The sequence below is a fragment of the Eretmochelys imbricata genome, chromosome 2, assembly GCF_965152235.1.
Source record: "Eretmochelys imbricata isolate rEreImb1 chromosome 2, rEreImb1.hap1, whole genome shotgun sequence".
NCBI lineage: Eukaryota > Metazoa > Chordata > Testudines > Cheloniidae > Eretmochelys > Eretmochelys imbricata.
The window spans coordinates 175,582,560-175,598,421 of NC_135573.1; the positions used below are offsets into that span (position 1 = coordinate 175,582,560).

The window sequence follows — 15,862 nt, forward strand, 5'->3', positions numbered from 1 at the left end:
CATCAGGCCTGTTAACATACTGTCATGAGCCTCAAAGATTATTTAGAGACGTGCAAATATTTTACACAACAGCAAAGAGCTGAAATTAAACAAGACGGGTGAAGTAATATCTTTTATTGGACCAACTTCAGTTGGTGAGAGAGACAAGCTTTTGAGCAACATACAGCTCTTCGTCAGGTACTCAGTGTCACAGCAAAATTCAAGGTGGAACAGATAGTTTAGCTGGAGTACCACGGTGATCAGCTGTTTCGTGGTGCGCAGGAGGTGCTGGGAGGAAGGGGTAGGAGTAGGGATCGGGCCCCCCCAGGGGAGGGGGCAGAGCTGGGCGGGAAGAGGGGGGGAAGAGGTGGGGCAGGGGTGGGGTCTTGGGAGAAGGGGTGGGGTGGGAGTGGGACCTGGAGTGGAGTGGGGGGATTGAGCACCCTCCAGGCCTGAAGGAAGCTGGCTGCTATGATTCAAGGGAGACTGTCCCATTAACTACTAAACAATCTTATGCTAAACAATCTGTTCCACCTTGTATTTTGCTGTGATGCTGTGAATACTTTCCCCAGACCTGAAGAAGAGCTTTGTGTGGCTTGTAAGCTTGTCTCTCACACCAACAGAAGTTGGTCCAATAAAAGATATTACCTCACCAACCTTTTCCGTCTAATATCCTGGGACCAACATGGCTACAACTACACTTCATACTGAAATTAAAAAAGACACATTTTGGTGATGAAAAATAAGGACTTTCAGAGAGAAAAATACTTTGGTGCAAATATACCTCTACTAAGCTTAACCCTTCAAATTGTATGCAGGTTAAATTCCACATTAACATTCAGGATTACAGGAGTGGGCCATCTGCTGCCTTGGATAATTTTAGGGGAACCCCTCCTCACAAGTTCTTGGAACCTGATTTTTCATAAGTACTGAGCATCCTCAGCTCTCATAGGTCACATTTCTAGAAGTCAGACCCACAACTTTCAGTTTTTTACCAAAGCAGACTGGAACCATACTCATTAAAGGCCAGTGGAACACTGGTATACCTTCAGTGTTTGATTTACTTTACTTTTCTAGTGTTTTTCTGCTCATTCAATGCACTGTTTTCTGTTTTTTCTTTACATACCATGCTACATACCAGCAATCCAAAATTAAAGAGAAATCTTACCCAAAAAAGCTGTTTTTCCTGCACAATGGACATGTGAAATGAGTACCCACAACATTTTCAACAGATCACATCAACATTGAATTAGTGTCCAAACTTATGCTGTTCCTGGCGCTTAGCTTATGCAAAAACAATGAAATAATGCAAACCTCTACCTATGCTTCCTCCTTCAGCTTAGTTGTCCTTACTGTGTCCCTCAAGAACTGCCTCTGTCCTAGCACCTTCGTACAGTCTCTCAAAAGATCTGCTCCCTTATATCCTGGATGAATTAATAAACTGAATCTGCCACAATGAGTCAGCAGAGTTTCAGGGGCTTTATGGAGGATTCTAATGCCTGCAGTAAGATAGGCTGCAAGAAGAGTCCTGTCAAAGGAAGCAAAATCACATCTCCATAAAGAAAGCTATTTCAAATTCAGTCCTTTAAAGAAAAAGAGCAGTTTAATGAACGAGGGGGCATGGCAAGATACTTTAATAATGACAGTGCAGTCCCCAACGTGAATGTTGTTGTTTGGGGTGACGGCAAAGTAGTAGGATGCCTTGGTGGACGCACCAGGAAGCCACTGATAGAGCTTCTATAAAACCTTCACCACAAATTATAACTACTCTCCCGCGGTAGAATCCTGAGACAGAAGGCAACCAATTACCATCTGACTAGAGCTGGGCAACATTTTTCTGGTGAATAGTAAATCCACTGAAAAGTGCATTTTTGGGGTCCAGAAACTATTCAGAAATTCAGATCAAATTTGGTGAATAGTTTCAGCTTAAAATTTTTTTGGGGGGAAGTGTCAAAATTAAATGAGCCCTTTTGACATTTTGTTTTGAATCGACATTCCATTTTGAAAATGTCAATTTGAATCAAAATTCTACATGTTTTGTTTGACCTGAACAAATCTTGGGATTTTTTTTTCAGTTCAGCCACCAAAAAAATCAGCTATTCACTTAGCTCTACGCCCAACGTTCCTCAGAAATCATGCCCTTTTTTGGACTTAGTTGCACTGGGTGAAAATTGTACTCCTCTGAACTAGCAGCAGGGAATCAAGGACATCTAGTACAATTCCTGTTGATAACCACAGGAAAGATGCAGATCGAGTAGCAACTGACTCTCTGAATAACTAAAAGTTTCAGAACTAATTTAGTATATTTGACATTTTCACTTTTTTGCTTCCTATAACAGAGTATGCAGTTGCCTGAATCAACCTGGGTTTATGATATATACCATTTTGGACTGACTCATGACATATGGTTTTTTTGTTTGTTTATCTCCTCCCCTCCCCCCCCGTTTTTGAAGCCAACAAAGGTGCATTTTTGTTCAGAGCATTCTCAACATAAACTTTTGAGTTCATTGGGGGGTTCGAAATCTGAAAACTGTTGAAATTTTATAAACAGAATGATTTATATTTGTTTTTTGTTGCTTCAGCATGTGTTGAAACAGACCAGTCAAAGTCACTTAGAAAAATCTTTAGATTCAGTCATCTACTAGGCAAGAAGACTGTAAAAAAACAAGCCAATGACTGCACATTTTCCTTCGATTGCTAATGAGTCACTGACGTATATATCTAACACTAAAGCCACAATAACTGACACAAGCTTATGCTCAAATAAATTTGTTAGTCTCTAAGGTGCCACAAGTACTCCTTTTCTTTTTTGCGGATACAGACTAACACGGCTGTTACTCTGAAACCAATGACATGTTTGTTCTGGACTGCGTGGGCTGTCAAGGAGTGACAATAAGGCCACCTGTTTAACAGAAGCAGGTAAACACTATTATACTTTTATTTAGGAGTATTTTACTATACAAGGACCATAATCTGCTTTCTCTTGTCTCACTGTAAATTCAGAATAACTTCACTGATGTAAACATATAAAACTTAAGTTTGATGACAAGTATGTATTTGTCCAGAAGAAAGCCTCTTTTATGAATGGATGTATGGATAGTTTTTCCAATGCTAAAAACATAAGCAAAATAAAATCCACACGTCAACACAGAAGCATGCATACTCAAAGTCTTATGAACTTCAGAATTCTAAATGACAAGACTCAGATACACTATTCGTGATACAGCATGACTTCTGCAAATCTCTGACCATCCTCAATTTCCACTGACATCAACTCTCAGCACCTTGAAAGACTGGGTTCCTTGGTTACTATTATGAACCTTAAACAATACCACTCCAGTATTTCATTATGTATTTTTCTTGATATATTTGATAGTACCAATTTCTGGTTTGGCCTCTCTGGCCTGTTCTGCATGAAATACAAAAGCACATGAGTCTGTTTCAGCCTAAATAAACTGAACTACTGTATGTTTGAAATTTATTTCCCCACTTTTCTTTTATTAAGCTCAGTCTTTTATTCACACAAGGTGAAATTTACACCCTCCTCCCCCACAAAGCCCAAATAAAATGTGCAGAACAATAAGAGGGTCAAAAGGATGGACTACACCCCCACAACTTACAGGTCAGCTCCACTATTCCAGACCCTGGGCTGGAATGGGAGACAGGGGGTGGAGAACTGTTCTTCTGCATCCACCCTCCATTGGTTTTGGCCAATGGATGTAAGCACAGATTCAGTGCCCACCCCAATGCTTCCTTCTCCAGTATACATGGAGCCAGCATGGATTCCTCCATCTTGCTGCTCTGCTGACTGCAATACACTATAGGGGATTTGATGGCCTCTTTCATCAATGGGTGAATTTCACCTACTGCAATACACTATAGGGGATTTGATGGCCTCTTTCATCAATGGGTGAATTTCACCTACACTGCTGCAAAAGGTTGTCTTGCTCTTGAGTCAAAAAACCATCATCATCTTTTGGTGAAATTATCCCTCCCCCCCGTCCATTATATATGCAAAATTAGACAATGTAGTTTGGGAGCTGGGGGTTGCCACATCTCATATTTCAGTGTCTAGCGATATCACCAATTCATGTCCTCAAAAGAATTTAGAAAATTCTTCTAGTGAAAGAGGGAATCAAAACCAATGTAAATATGAAGCAGAAACGTCAAAAATTCTTTGAGGCTGTCAGAAAGGCTCAGTAAGAAGAACATTTTTTTCCTTCTTTGCTTTATAATTCACCTTTAATCCTTCTGTGTATATCAATTCCTCTTGACCCTTAATATATAATTAACAAGCTGCTCCAGCTACATGTAATTCAGTCATGCCTCAGCCTTAAAAGGAAAATCAAAGTTTATTTAAATACATTAGGACACAGGAGAGATCATAATACGGAAGCAACAAGGCACTTCAGTAACACAGACTTCTCAGATAGTGGAATTGTCCTATAAGATGACTGTGGCTGCATATTTATTTTACTAGTATATGCCTCTTGTCTAGTAGATTTACAATAATGCTTTAAAACTTATCATTAATTAATGATTAAAATGTATAAGGTAATGTAACCTAAAATACTATGGATTTCTATAGTGTCTTTCATCTGAGAATTTCACAGCACTTTAAAATATTAATCAACTTGAAATCCATTTGATATATGCTAGTATCGATACCCCTATTTTGTAGCTGAAAACTGAGGCAGAGTGAGGTTACAGTCTAAATTTTCAAAAGTGATTAGTGGTTTCGGGTGTCTTACTTGAGATATTTTAAAGGGGCCCAATTTTCTGAGGGTGGGGACTCAGCATGTTTTGAAAATCAGGCCTCTTCAAGCTGTCTCCAGTTGGTCACCCAAAATCATTCATCACTTTGGAAAACATAGACCCACAAGACTTGCCCAAGTTAGTCAGTGGCAAGGCCAGAATAGAATCCATCTGACTCCCAGCCACAAACCCTCTTAGATCCATTTTTATACCCTCCCACCTACCTGGGCTGGGGTGGGGTGGGATGTGGGGGGAAGGAGGGTGGAGAGTGTTGAGGTTTTCATATTGGATTTATGAAATTGTGTCCTCTGGTCTGTAGGATACTAGTGGCAATGAATTTGTGGGTCTTAGCCTAATTGTTTGTTAGTCCATTTAACAAAACCCCAAGCAACCAGAAACAACACAGCTTGACATCCTTGGCAGTCTCTAATCAGGAGAAATCCAGGGCTGGAATAGTAGGGTTGTGGCAAATTAAGGGGAATGTGAACTGGTACAGTTGTGTGGGGAAACTTGCTCAGAGCCTGACTTTTAGTGCTCGTACAAATGGATACATCCATGGACAAATTCAAAAAAGAAAAGGAAGGGACATTGGACCAGACTCTCAGCTGGTGTAAATTGGCCTATCTTCATCGAAGCCAATGCAGCTAGGCGAATTTACAGCTGCTCAAGACTTAGCCCTCTGTGTTTAAAACCATAACCACTTCCTGTGGTCGATCTTAAATCTCTGCACAAACAGAGGGTGTTCACAGCACTCAGGTTCTCCAAAATGCTTCCACTACATAAGTGTTTTCAGCCTTGTAGAAGGTGAACACCCACGAACACCACCGCCTAGTGATCAGGCGGGGACTGGCTGATCGTCTGACCATTGAAAACACAATCCTGTACTTCAGTGCTCCCACTCCAAGGGTTTCCATTCCCACCCTTTATCACAGGGACTTTGGGGTCTTGGCCCTTGAATAGTGGAGGTCTTTTCCGGTTGGGATCTCACCCATGGTGAAGGCTCCTGTTGTTATAAGGTCCTCTTCGAGTGGGTAGATGAGCCGGGCCCATACTCTCCATCGGGCTCTGGTCCAGGGCCCAATGGTGGGGCAGCTACGCTCTGTACCTTGGGATGCTAAGCAGCTGCCTTCCCCTAGACCACTTCCTATCCCAGTCTCCTTTAGCTTCACAGAGTAAATCACAGAATCTTCAATCAAGTCTCTGACCTGCACACTCAGTCACCTGCCTAGCCTTGAGGTTTGCTCAGGTCCGCATTGTCAGGTCTCAGGCAATGAGCATATGAGCAATACTTTCTGCTCAGAGCATCCATCCACTGCCTCCCTCCCCCTGAGCTATGCCCAAAGGTGTTCTTTAACCCATTGGTCTCAAGTCTGGGGTTTGCATACCCCATCACAAGCCTCTATTTAACAAGAAAAAGCAAGGAACTGGCTGAGAGATCAACTCAGTCTTAGGGTATTTCTAGCACATTCTAAATATTTATAAAGTAGCCCTGGCTTCGCAGTACCAGTATCCAGGTACACAAGTGATCTAGTGATTGTGAAGTCCACAAATGCCTAATCATGTCAATAAAAATGCTGTCATTAACCCATTCTGAAAACAAAGATGTTTTAAGTTAGCATCATCCTCTGGGTCTCCTGATGACATTTTATGTCTGATTTTTGTCTATTCATATAAATGTTATGGTCCTCTGGGCAGAGATTGTTTAATCTTTTGTTCCTTTAATTGCTGTCTCTGATTTATATTTACAAACCAACAGTGAACCAAAATCCTAAAGCATAAGATGTGAAATGGATTACAGAAACGGGTGGGATAAGAGATCAACTAAGATCTTGGCTACATTTGTGGCAGAGTGTAATGTATGTGTAGCTACATGCCATATTGAAAAGCAGACTGTGTCCACACTGTGATGTGTAGCTACACGTGGCTCTGACAAGGGGCAGACAGCAGGGAAAGTCACTGCAGTGGGGAGCTGCCTGAGTCTTTCCCTGCTGCCTCCCCTCTGCCAGAGCCTTTCACTGAGGCAGAGAAAGACTCTGGCAGTGGGAAGGCAGCACGACATTACACTGCTTAAAATAGCATTGGTGATGGGGGAGGCACTGCTTGAGTGTACAGAGAGCCGTGTAGGGTACATACCCTAAGATTCTGGCATGTCAGTACGCTACATGCCTAAGCACTGCCCCACCATCTACACTGCTATTTATACCTGGGCTAGCTGGGCAGTGTCTGTACTCTACACATTGCCATATATGTAGACATACTTCAAGTCATCTAGGGACAGAAGCCCTATATATTTAATAGTAAAATGTTCAAATCAAGTTGACTCTGCTGCTGAAAGCTGGGTGCAATACATTCATTTATTGCAGTATTCTAGACCTGATGGAGTTTTCTTAGTAAGGTGATATAAGGGAGTTCTATTGAAGTCAATAGTGTTACACTGGGGTGAGACTGCTGGGAGAGAAGAATCAGGCCCAGTCTCTAGGATTTTCCTTGTTACTACAGTTAAGGGTGTATTAGACATTTGTAAACAGACACACACAGAAAGAGAAACAGCATTTCCATCTGACCATGTTTTGCAAACATCCTCACTGTCTGATTCAGATGCAGCTGAAAAGATAAGGGGGTCCTTGTTATAACTCTCAGACTGAGTTCTGACAGCGGAGATGGGGAGTAAATGGCCACTCTTAAAATTAAGGAAATGATAAATTGTTCCATGCCACTAAGCAGAACTTCAATTATATTATGGCTGAATTATAACTACATTAGCAGTCTGGTTTGGGTAATCACCTGAGCAATGAAGAAGCACTGACATGCCATTATTTGGGTCTGGTGAAATGTATCTGTCCATCTGCACAGATCTGATTACAGAACTGCAGTCTAGTTCTGCAACCCTGACTAATAATGACTAGAACCTTCCTCCTTAAAAAGTCCCACTGATTTCATGAGTCTACCCAGAGGGTAAGGAAAAGCCCACCTGAATAAGTGTGGCAGAATCAGGCCCATAGGGAACACAATGAGAGGCATTGACTATTTTATACCATTATGTCTAGCAATGATTCCAAGGTGTGTTTATAGGTGTGTGTTTGTACACAAGCACGTGTCTTGTTATTTCCCACTTTACAAACCAGTTGCTCGCTGAAGGCACACTGAATCTTCTTCAAGCCATTCAAGCAGAGTTGGGATGTTTTCTACTGCCGTGAGATACACAAAATCAAACAAGAAAGAGAATAAGCAGAAATTTCTGTCTGAGAAGAGTCATCTTGAGGTGGGGCAACAGAGAGAAAGTTCCCTTCCTCCGCTTTTCACCACATGGAAAGCAAACCTAATAATCGTTGGCGCTTAAGTTAAACTTCCAAATGTACAATGTTTGAGTGGGTTAGAAATAAGCCAAATAAGTTTTCCCATCCCTAAGATAGAGGAAGCTTTGATCCTACCATAATGGTTCTGTTTTTGCAAAGCCTTCCCACAGACAGTTCAGATGACTATTGCTAAATATCAGTGTTGTGTCTTTCTGCACTCTTTTAACCTTTGATCCAGTCCCATATGGGCTTCATCATCTAGAATGTCACAAGCACAAGAAAGCCAGGAAAACCACCAGAGCAAAAGCATCTCTGTATACTCACGAATAAATGACTGACCATGGACCCCAATGAGTTAGTGCTATTGCAAAACTGAAAGCCAGTCAAAATTCTTTTGAAGGAATGTTAACAGGGAAGCAAGTAAGAAGCTGCTGTCACAGGCTATTGGGAGCCTTTTATTAATACTTGTTTGCTAAGAATGCAGCATTATGATAGAGAACTAGACGATTTACTGAATATTATATCCAACTTTGTTGCAGGTCAGTAGAGAACTTTTTAACATTCCCAAGTGTCCTTTCTCCCCGCATGCACTGGGTCTGATAGAAAACCTGGGATGGATTGTTCACTGGCTCTCTCTACTTCAATTGTCCCACAGACCTGGTCAAGAACACAGAGAGGATCTTTCTGGGTTATTGCCTACAATAATTTTCTTTTTACCAAAATGGTAGAAAACACATGCCACTGGACTTGGTTAATTTATTTGGGGAAAGAGGGACTTCTTCAGCAAGTGTGTCATGTTATTTTCAGCAGACAGGGAAAGCCTTTGCCTTCTGAAGCCTGTACAAGCGCAGCTGCTATATATACCATGGTGATTGGTTGCTTTATAAATATTCAGACAGGTAGCTAGACAGGCTGACTAGATAAGATATAATCACTTATTATTTCATGGATTAAGAAGAATCAATATGGTTATGGATCCAAGGTACAATCTACTACATGCAGCCAAAATTTTCTCATTACACTTCTTCACTCTAGAGAGAGATTTAATTAGATTCCTTTCAGATATCTTTTCTTTCCATTGCTGTAATTTTTAAACATGAGTATGTGTGATATCTCTTAGTTTTGTGCATACAACATTTACACGAGACCTGGAAAAAAGTCTTATTCAGTGGAAGCTTATAGGAAAAACGTTAAATCTCAGTTTCTCCATAAATGAGAAATATTTTCCAGTCTATGTCTCTATTTTCACTTGGCATACACATGACTACTCTGTGCTTTGATGTGCTCATTCTGGATTTGGAATGTTGTTTGAACAAGGAACAAGGCATGAAATAAGCCATTACTGAGGGGAGAACTAAAAGTTTTTGGCTGGGAGAGAAAATGTGGATTTCTCAATTCTCCCAGCATGGACAACAGTTAATTTTTTCTTATGTATATTTTATCCCAAACTCATCAGCATTCATTTAAGCATACTGCAAGAGAAAATTCCAACAGCTGTTGCTAAAGATGCCTTTTGCACTATGTACCTCTTGATGGGACTTGCAATATTTCCTAAAAGAAAAAGGGGCCCAAGGACAGATTCCATGTGAATGATAAGCTGTTTGCACTACTGAAAGTCTGCCATAAATAAGGTACAAGGCTCAAGGAAACCCCAGACCTGAAACAATCTGTGATTGTGTAATTTTTGTGACTGACTTCAAACTTTAAAGTTTAAAATGACTCTAATATTACTACTTTACACTTACTCAGTGACTTAAATCTGAGGCTCTCAAACCACTTTATATATATCAGTGAGTTAGATATTTCACAACAAATTTGGGAGCCAGAGGAATATTATTGTCCCCAGTGCTAAGATACTATGGTAAAGGGGGCCCATAGGAAACCCTAAGATAGATACATTTTAGTAATAAGAGTTTTACCATTGACTTCAATGGGAGCCGAATTAGGACCATGCTGAGAGCTTTAAAAAACGTCCCACTCCTCACACCCGAACAACCACAGGCAGGTTTATAACCTATCCTCAGACATATTAGTCTATATACCCTTAATGGATTCATTCTATTCTTTGGATTTTAAAATGCTGTGTCCAAATTCTGCCTGAGATGGATGCATAGTTAACTGGAGTTGCATGTGTATATCTGAGGTAAAATATTGTCTTTATATTAATAGCAGAATTAATCAGAATGCATTATTAATTAATCAGAATGCATAGCAAGAGAAAATGTATCTCGATACTAAAAGCCAGCTGATCAGGCTGATTATGAGATTTTGGCTTCAGCTAATTATATCCACAAAGGTTCAAGCGCTGTCACTGTACAGCCACCCTATTGTTTATTTTTCCCTGGCTCTTGCAAACCTCCCATATTTTGGTTTACAACTCGTTTCGCTACTCACAAGGCCCTCCCTTTGCCTGACTGACTCATCCTTTTGGCCAGTGATGGCTCGACAGGTCTGTCTCTGTATTATATATTTTCTATACACAAAGGGCAACCAAGTACTTTCAGTCTACATTAACTCTGTTTTATATTAAGAGGACACCAAAATGAGAGAGAAGAAAAGTAGGAGAGAGCACAGTGTGTGTCTCCTCTCCAACAGACTGTATTGAACCACACTTGAGGACAACATGGCTGCTAAACTCTTCTCACAGGAAGAATTTTTAGAAATTGTAAAGGTGCAGTACATAGAAAACAAAATGCATCGGTTTCATAGCTACAGCCACTGAACTCTGGAGCTCATCAGCCGTGCTTAAAAAGCAGAAGGAAGACTTAGCGTTTCTGCCATTAGAAACTAGGCCAGCCATAGGAAGCATTGCAATACCTGAATTGAACACTCATTGAGAATGATGGTGGGGAGGCATTCTGATATATGTATTACAGATCACAAATCATTGATCCCATCTTACTCAACTTCATGGGAGTGGCAATGTGCCAAACATTTATTTCAGACACCACTGCTGCATCCAAGGCATTTATATTACCCATCCACTGCAACCACACACCAGCTCCCAAATGGAACAATTTACTGGCATGAGACTTCCTACTGCTCGCCCTAAGCTAATGGGATGGAGGAAGTGTTTACAAGAACAGAAGGACATATGGAACTCACAACTTGAATGAGGTATGTATTATACTCTACTAAAAAGAAAACCCTTCTGATGTGAGTTATTGACATTCCCTCGATGAAGAAAAACATCAATAGGAATAATTGATATGTCAATAACATGATGAAATCCCAACAAGTGCTTCTGTTCAAAGGGAACAAATAAAGCTAGGAATTGGCAGCCCACAGTTCAGTGCACCACATCTGAAATTACCAAAAGGAAAACAACTCCCAAAAGACAGAGAGATGAAGAGGCAGACAGTAAACGGAGAAGATCAGAATCCTATCTGTAGGCACACAATAAAAGCAAACGTTGAGCAGCAAACTGATTCTCAGCATGTACGCTGTAGGTGACGAGAGACCATTCTTGCTGGTCCCATCACACAAAATCTGAGCTATTTCAGAGGCTACAGCATTGTTTAGGGCTAAAGTGTGCTGTTCAATACAGCCTGCAGTAGGGGGCAGCATGGGACACTCCACCCCAGCAGGAGCACCTGGAGGTGTGCCACAGGCAGGCACAGTGCTGCCTGGAGTACAGACACAGCACAAACATTACTCTTTGATAGGGAGCAATATGGGGCTTCAGTGTCCTGACACAAAGCAAGGTGGCTAGTTGGCACTGCGTGGGCAGAGCCACAGTCATGCCACTTCCAGCCCTCTCTGGGCTTGCCGAGTTCTTGCATTCAAGTGACTTGAAGAACAGCAATTGTACCTGGCCTCTGCACAGGAGTGCAAGGATAGCAGGATAAAAGAAAGCTTCTTGAATCTTCTCACTCCACTATATCTTGTGCACTCACACATGGGCACAAACAATGCCTTAGCATCAGAGCATGCAGTGAGAGGCCTGATAACTCCTCCTCTTTCACACCCTATTATTTTATCTACACACACAGACATTCCCTCTTTCTCGCTTTCTTCTCCTGCCCCATTTCCAAAGAATCTCACTCCCCCCTGACAATGGTAGGAATGGGATTTACATGCAACCTGATGTAAACTGACAGCATTTGTAATATATGCCCTTCATCATGTGGATCCAACTGGACTGTTTCATTCTGCTTAACATTTATACGGCAGACCTTACCATTCAAGGTGGTTTTCCACAAATGCAGACATGGGGCTGATCTGTACAGTGTAAGTGTCATTGGCTGAATACTCAAACAGGCCATAGTAAGGATTGAAGAGCTCCTGAGACAGAAGGAAGAAGAACTCTCGGGAGGGACCACTGTAGTCCAAGCTGGAAAGGAAATTCAGATAAAATGAATCTCATTCCTAGCTGTGTGCATTTTATGCTTTGCATCTGTACTGGCTAATGCACTTGCAGACAATAACTTCTAACATGTTTGCTGATGCTAATTCTCCTCTCCAAGGACTACGTTTTAATTTTAGGAAGAGACCTCAGCCAGCCATGTTGCATAAGCTGCATCATTCCCCAAGTAGCATTCCTGGAAGGTATCATGACAGACACATCCCTGAATATAGCTTTCTTCTATGTCCCCTTTGTTCCATGCGGTAATAATTTGCTACTGCACAACACCCCTTCTCTCAGCTGGGCAGCAAACGAGGCAAGGCTTCTCACATTTCCTTACTCTGCCGGGGGATATAAGCAGGTATGCAGCACCTGCTTAATTCTGAAGACCTCGATTCATGGTCTGGGTAGCTCACACAGGGGAGTAAAAGAGGGTTCTTACTCCCTGAATTAGTATGTAATCTGAAGCACATTCCAGTCCCAAGATATCAAACCTTGGGTACTTTCTTACAGTGCATAGTTGTGGTCTCTCAAGTCAAGGATGAACAAGACTGGGTCCTAACACAACTCTCTCTCCTGTAAACTGGTATGGTGATTTTTCACTTGGTAAACATATGCTTTTTTAGTTTTCTGGTGATTTCAAGTTTATTTGGTATCTTGGGGAGGGGCATTTACATTTAAACTAAGCCTTGCTGTCTGGGTTTATGACTTCTTTCTTTCTTTCTTTCTTTCTTTCTTTCTTCTCCTTTTAAATCAGACCACTTTCAATTATCTCAACTATTTAAAAAATGCTTCATGAATGCATTAATCCCAAATGAGATGGATTTATTAAAAACAGACTGTCCTGCCATAATGTTAGGCAGCTTTTATAGTTAGTGTAATATAAACCGCCACACAGTAATAAGAAAGAACCACTTAGAGCCATAAATCACTTAATGCCAAAATGGTTTCTGAGACAGGCATTACTTTTTACATTTAATACATTCAAAGGAGGTGGAAAATTCTGCAGCTGGATCGACTACTTTATAATAAGGCTGAAGTTAACTCCTAGCTGCTCTAACTCTTACGTATGCAATCAGATTAAAGCCATGAAAGTGAAGGAGATTGGATCAAATTAATCTCTGGTGTAACTCCACTGAAATCAGTTGGATAAAAATCTGGCTCAATTAATATAAAGATATAGGGCTAGATTTGCTATGGCTGGTGCAAGGTGGTATAAATTAAACCTGCCTGCTTCTCTGAAATCCCTCACAGGAGCCCTGCACTGAAGGCTTCTGGGAGATACATTAATTCAACACATTCCCTTCACAGCCAGTGCTGCCCAATTTCTGTCTTGTTCTGGCTCCCCCTATGTACTCCACATTGTCAGGTACATGGGTTGTTGAGGACACTTTGCACCATTTAAATCTGCTCACCTCCTCACTTTCCACATTAGGGTGCCTCCAGCAGGATCTTCGCAGGCATTAAACAGAATAAACCATGGGTGAATTTGGCCTCAGATGTAAATGAATTCGATTTTTATGATTTGCAGGATACTATGCCAAACACAGTAGAAGTTATTGGGAATTAGGGGAAAGTGCCTAGTAAAGTTCATTAAATGGACCATTGTTAGCATATTAGAACCATTCTCCAGATGAGTAAACTGAGACAAAGGAAAGTTTAATGATTTACCCCTGGTCACATTGTAAGGTGGCGACAGAGTCAAGGACAGAACTTGCTATAACAGAATTTCTCTAACTTTTAGATGACACTGACTCCATAGATGTTCACAAATCAAGGGGTTAATAAAGTCCATAATATCAACAGCACTAAAAGTAACCCCCTTTCTGACTGGTGATTTACTCTGTTTTCACTTTATCTAGCATGTCTCCAGATGAACTAAACTCTACAGAACCCTTTACTTGATCTGCTACCTTTAGCAAATTCCATCAGCAGTGATTGTTGTGCTCTTTGCCAGCTGCCCCAACATCTTTGGAGCTGAAACTGTATCTCCCTTTTTGTCCCTAAATCTTTTCAGTGTTTCTGTTAAGAGACTGTACACACAACACTTCATTATTTGAAACAATGGAAAGATTCAAAATGTCTTTCTTTAATTAAAGTTTGCAGATGAAACCTCATGTAAAGCATAACTCTTGATGTGAGGAGTGGCAATGAGTGAGGTTTGCAAGGTTTATTTTGGATAAGAAAACAAAAACTCAGCTGATTACTGTAATCTCATCTGAACTACCAGAACTTCTTGGGTTTGCCAGATCAGCCAGGAAGTCTCACAAGAAAAAAATGCCTCGAGAGATTTCCAGTACTTTCTGCTTCTAGCTGACAGTAACAATGGCTCTTCTAATAGTATTTATGCTTCTCATTTCAGCTAGGGTGAATGAGGAAAACATTTTTTCAACCACAACAAAGGTTCATTTTAAAGAGGCAGTGAAAATTGCTGTTAAAGAGGGGGATTAACAACCGGAAGGATTAACAATCTGATATTTACTTGTGTATGACCTTGGGCCAGTGCCTCAGTTCCCCCACTGTCCAAAGGGGATAATACCTATGGCACCAGGATGGTGAGTCTTAATCAGTTAATGTTTCAGAAGAACTCAGGAACTATAGAAGTGCTCAGCATGGAGAAGTAGTACAAAGGTTTGGGTTCTTTTTAATTTTATATAGACCAGTTCACCTCCCCAGAGGTAACAAGTAAAACCTAACGCACAACAAGAGAGATTCAGCCTTTTCCCAGTGCCATACTTGCTTTGCAATGCAATGGCTCTCTCACAATTCACAATATTTAATAGTTCCCTACCCTTCCTCTCCAACAAACGTGATATAGAGTTTGTTCCGCTGAAGCTCCTTGCGTGAATAAGCCATCACCTGATTGAAGGTGCCTTCCAGCAAGTGATCACGCCGTATAATTAACCTGCAAAAGAACATAGTAATAATGATCTTGTTAACCAGCACTGCCTGAAACTCTTGAGGAGGGGAGTGAGAGATGCTATTATCAAATATACATAAAGGTAAACAGGAGCTATTAAAGGGCCAGACTAAGCCCTGGAATAAGAGGACGCAATTCTATTGAAGTCTACAGAGTTATGCCTGCTTGTGCAAAGGCTGGTTTTGGCCTTTTATTGGTTCTTGTTTATTTGTTTAGTTAAGATTTACTCTATGACTGAAAGGTAGATTTCTCCTCTAAGGGGTAGTTAGGTTCAAAATCTTGCTGTACCCCAAAGGCTCTCCATTGCATCTCCTACAGAAATTAGTGTTGCAGACAGGCCTCTGGCCTTTCTACCTTCATGGTGTCACAGCACCCCTGGGGTTGATTTTGATCTCACACTGGATTTACACCAATGGACTTCAAGGCATTATTCCTTAAGATACATTAGTGTAAGCAAGGGGAGAATCAGTCCTTACCTATATCCACTAAATGGCCCCATCTACTCTCCAAAACATCTTTAATGAATAGCCCAGTGTTTCAAAGATTACTTACGAGCTTGGCCCATTG

At 41.0% G+C, this 15,862-nt stretch overlaps 1 protein-coding gene across 1 annotated transcript in view; it reads right to left on the reverse strand.

The window, feature by feature from the left end:
• Positions 1-15,862, reverse strand: part of HECW1 (HECT, C2 and WW domain containing E3 ubiquitin protein ligase 1) — a 242,514-nt gene that overhangs the window by 35,313 nt on the left and 191,339 nt on the right. The window contains exons 20-21 of the mRNA XM_077809221.1: positions 15,167-15,280; positions 12,211-12,363 (exon numbers count right to left, since the gene is read on the reverse strand). Coding sequence (XP_077665347.1) covers positions 12,211-12,363; positions 15,167-15,280 — 267 coding nt within the window. The remainder of the gene's footprint in view (positions 1-12,210; positions 12,364-15,166; positions 15,281-15,862) is intronic.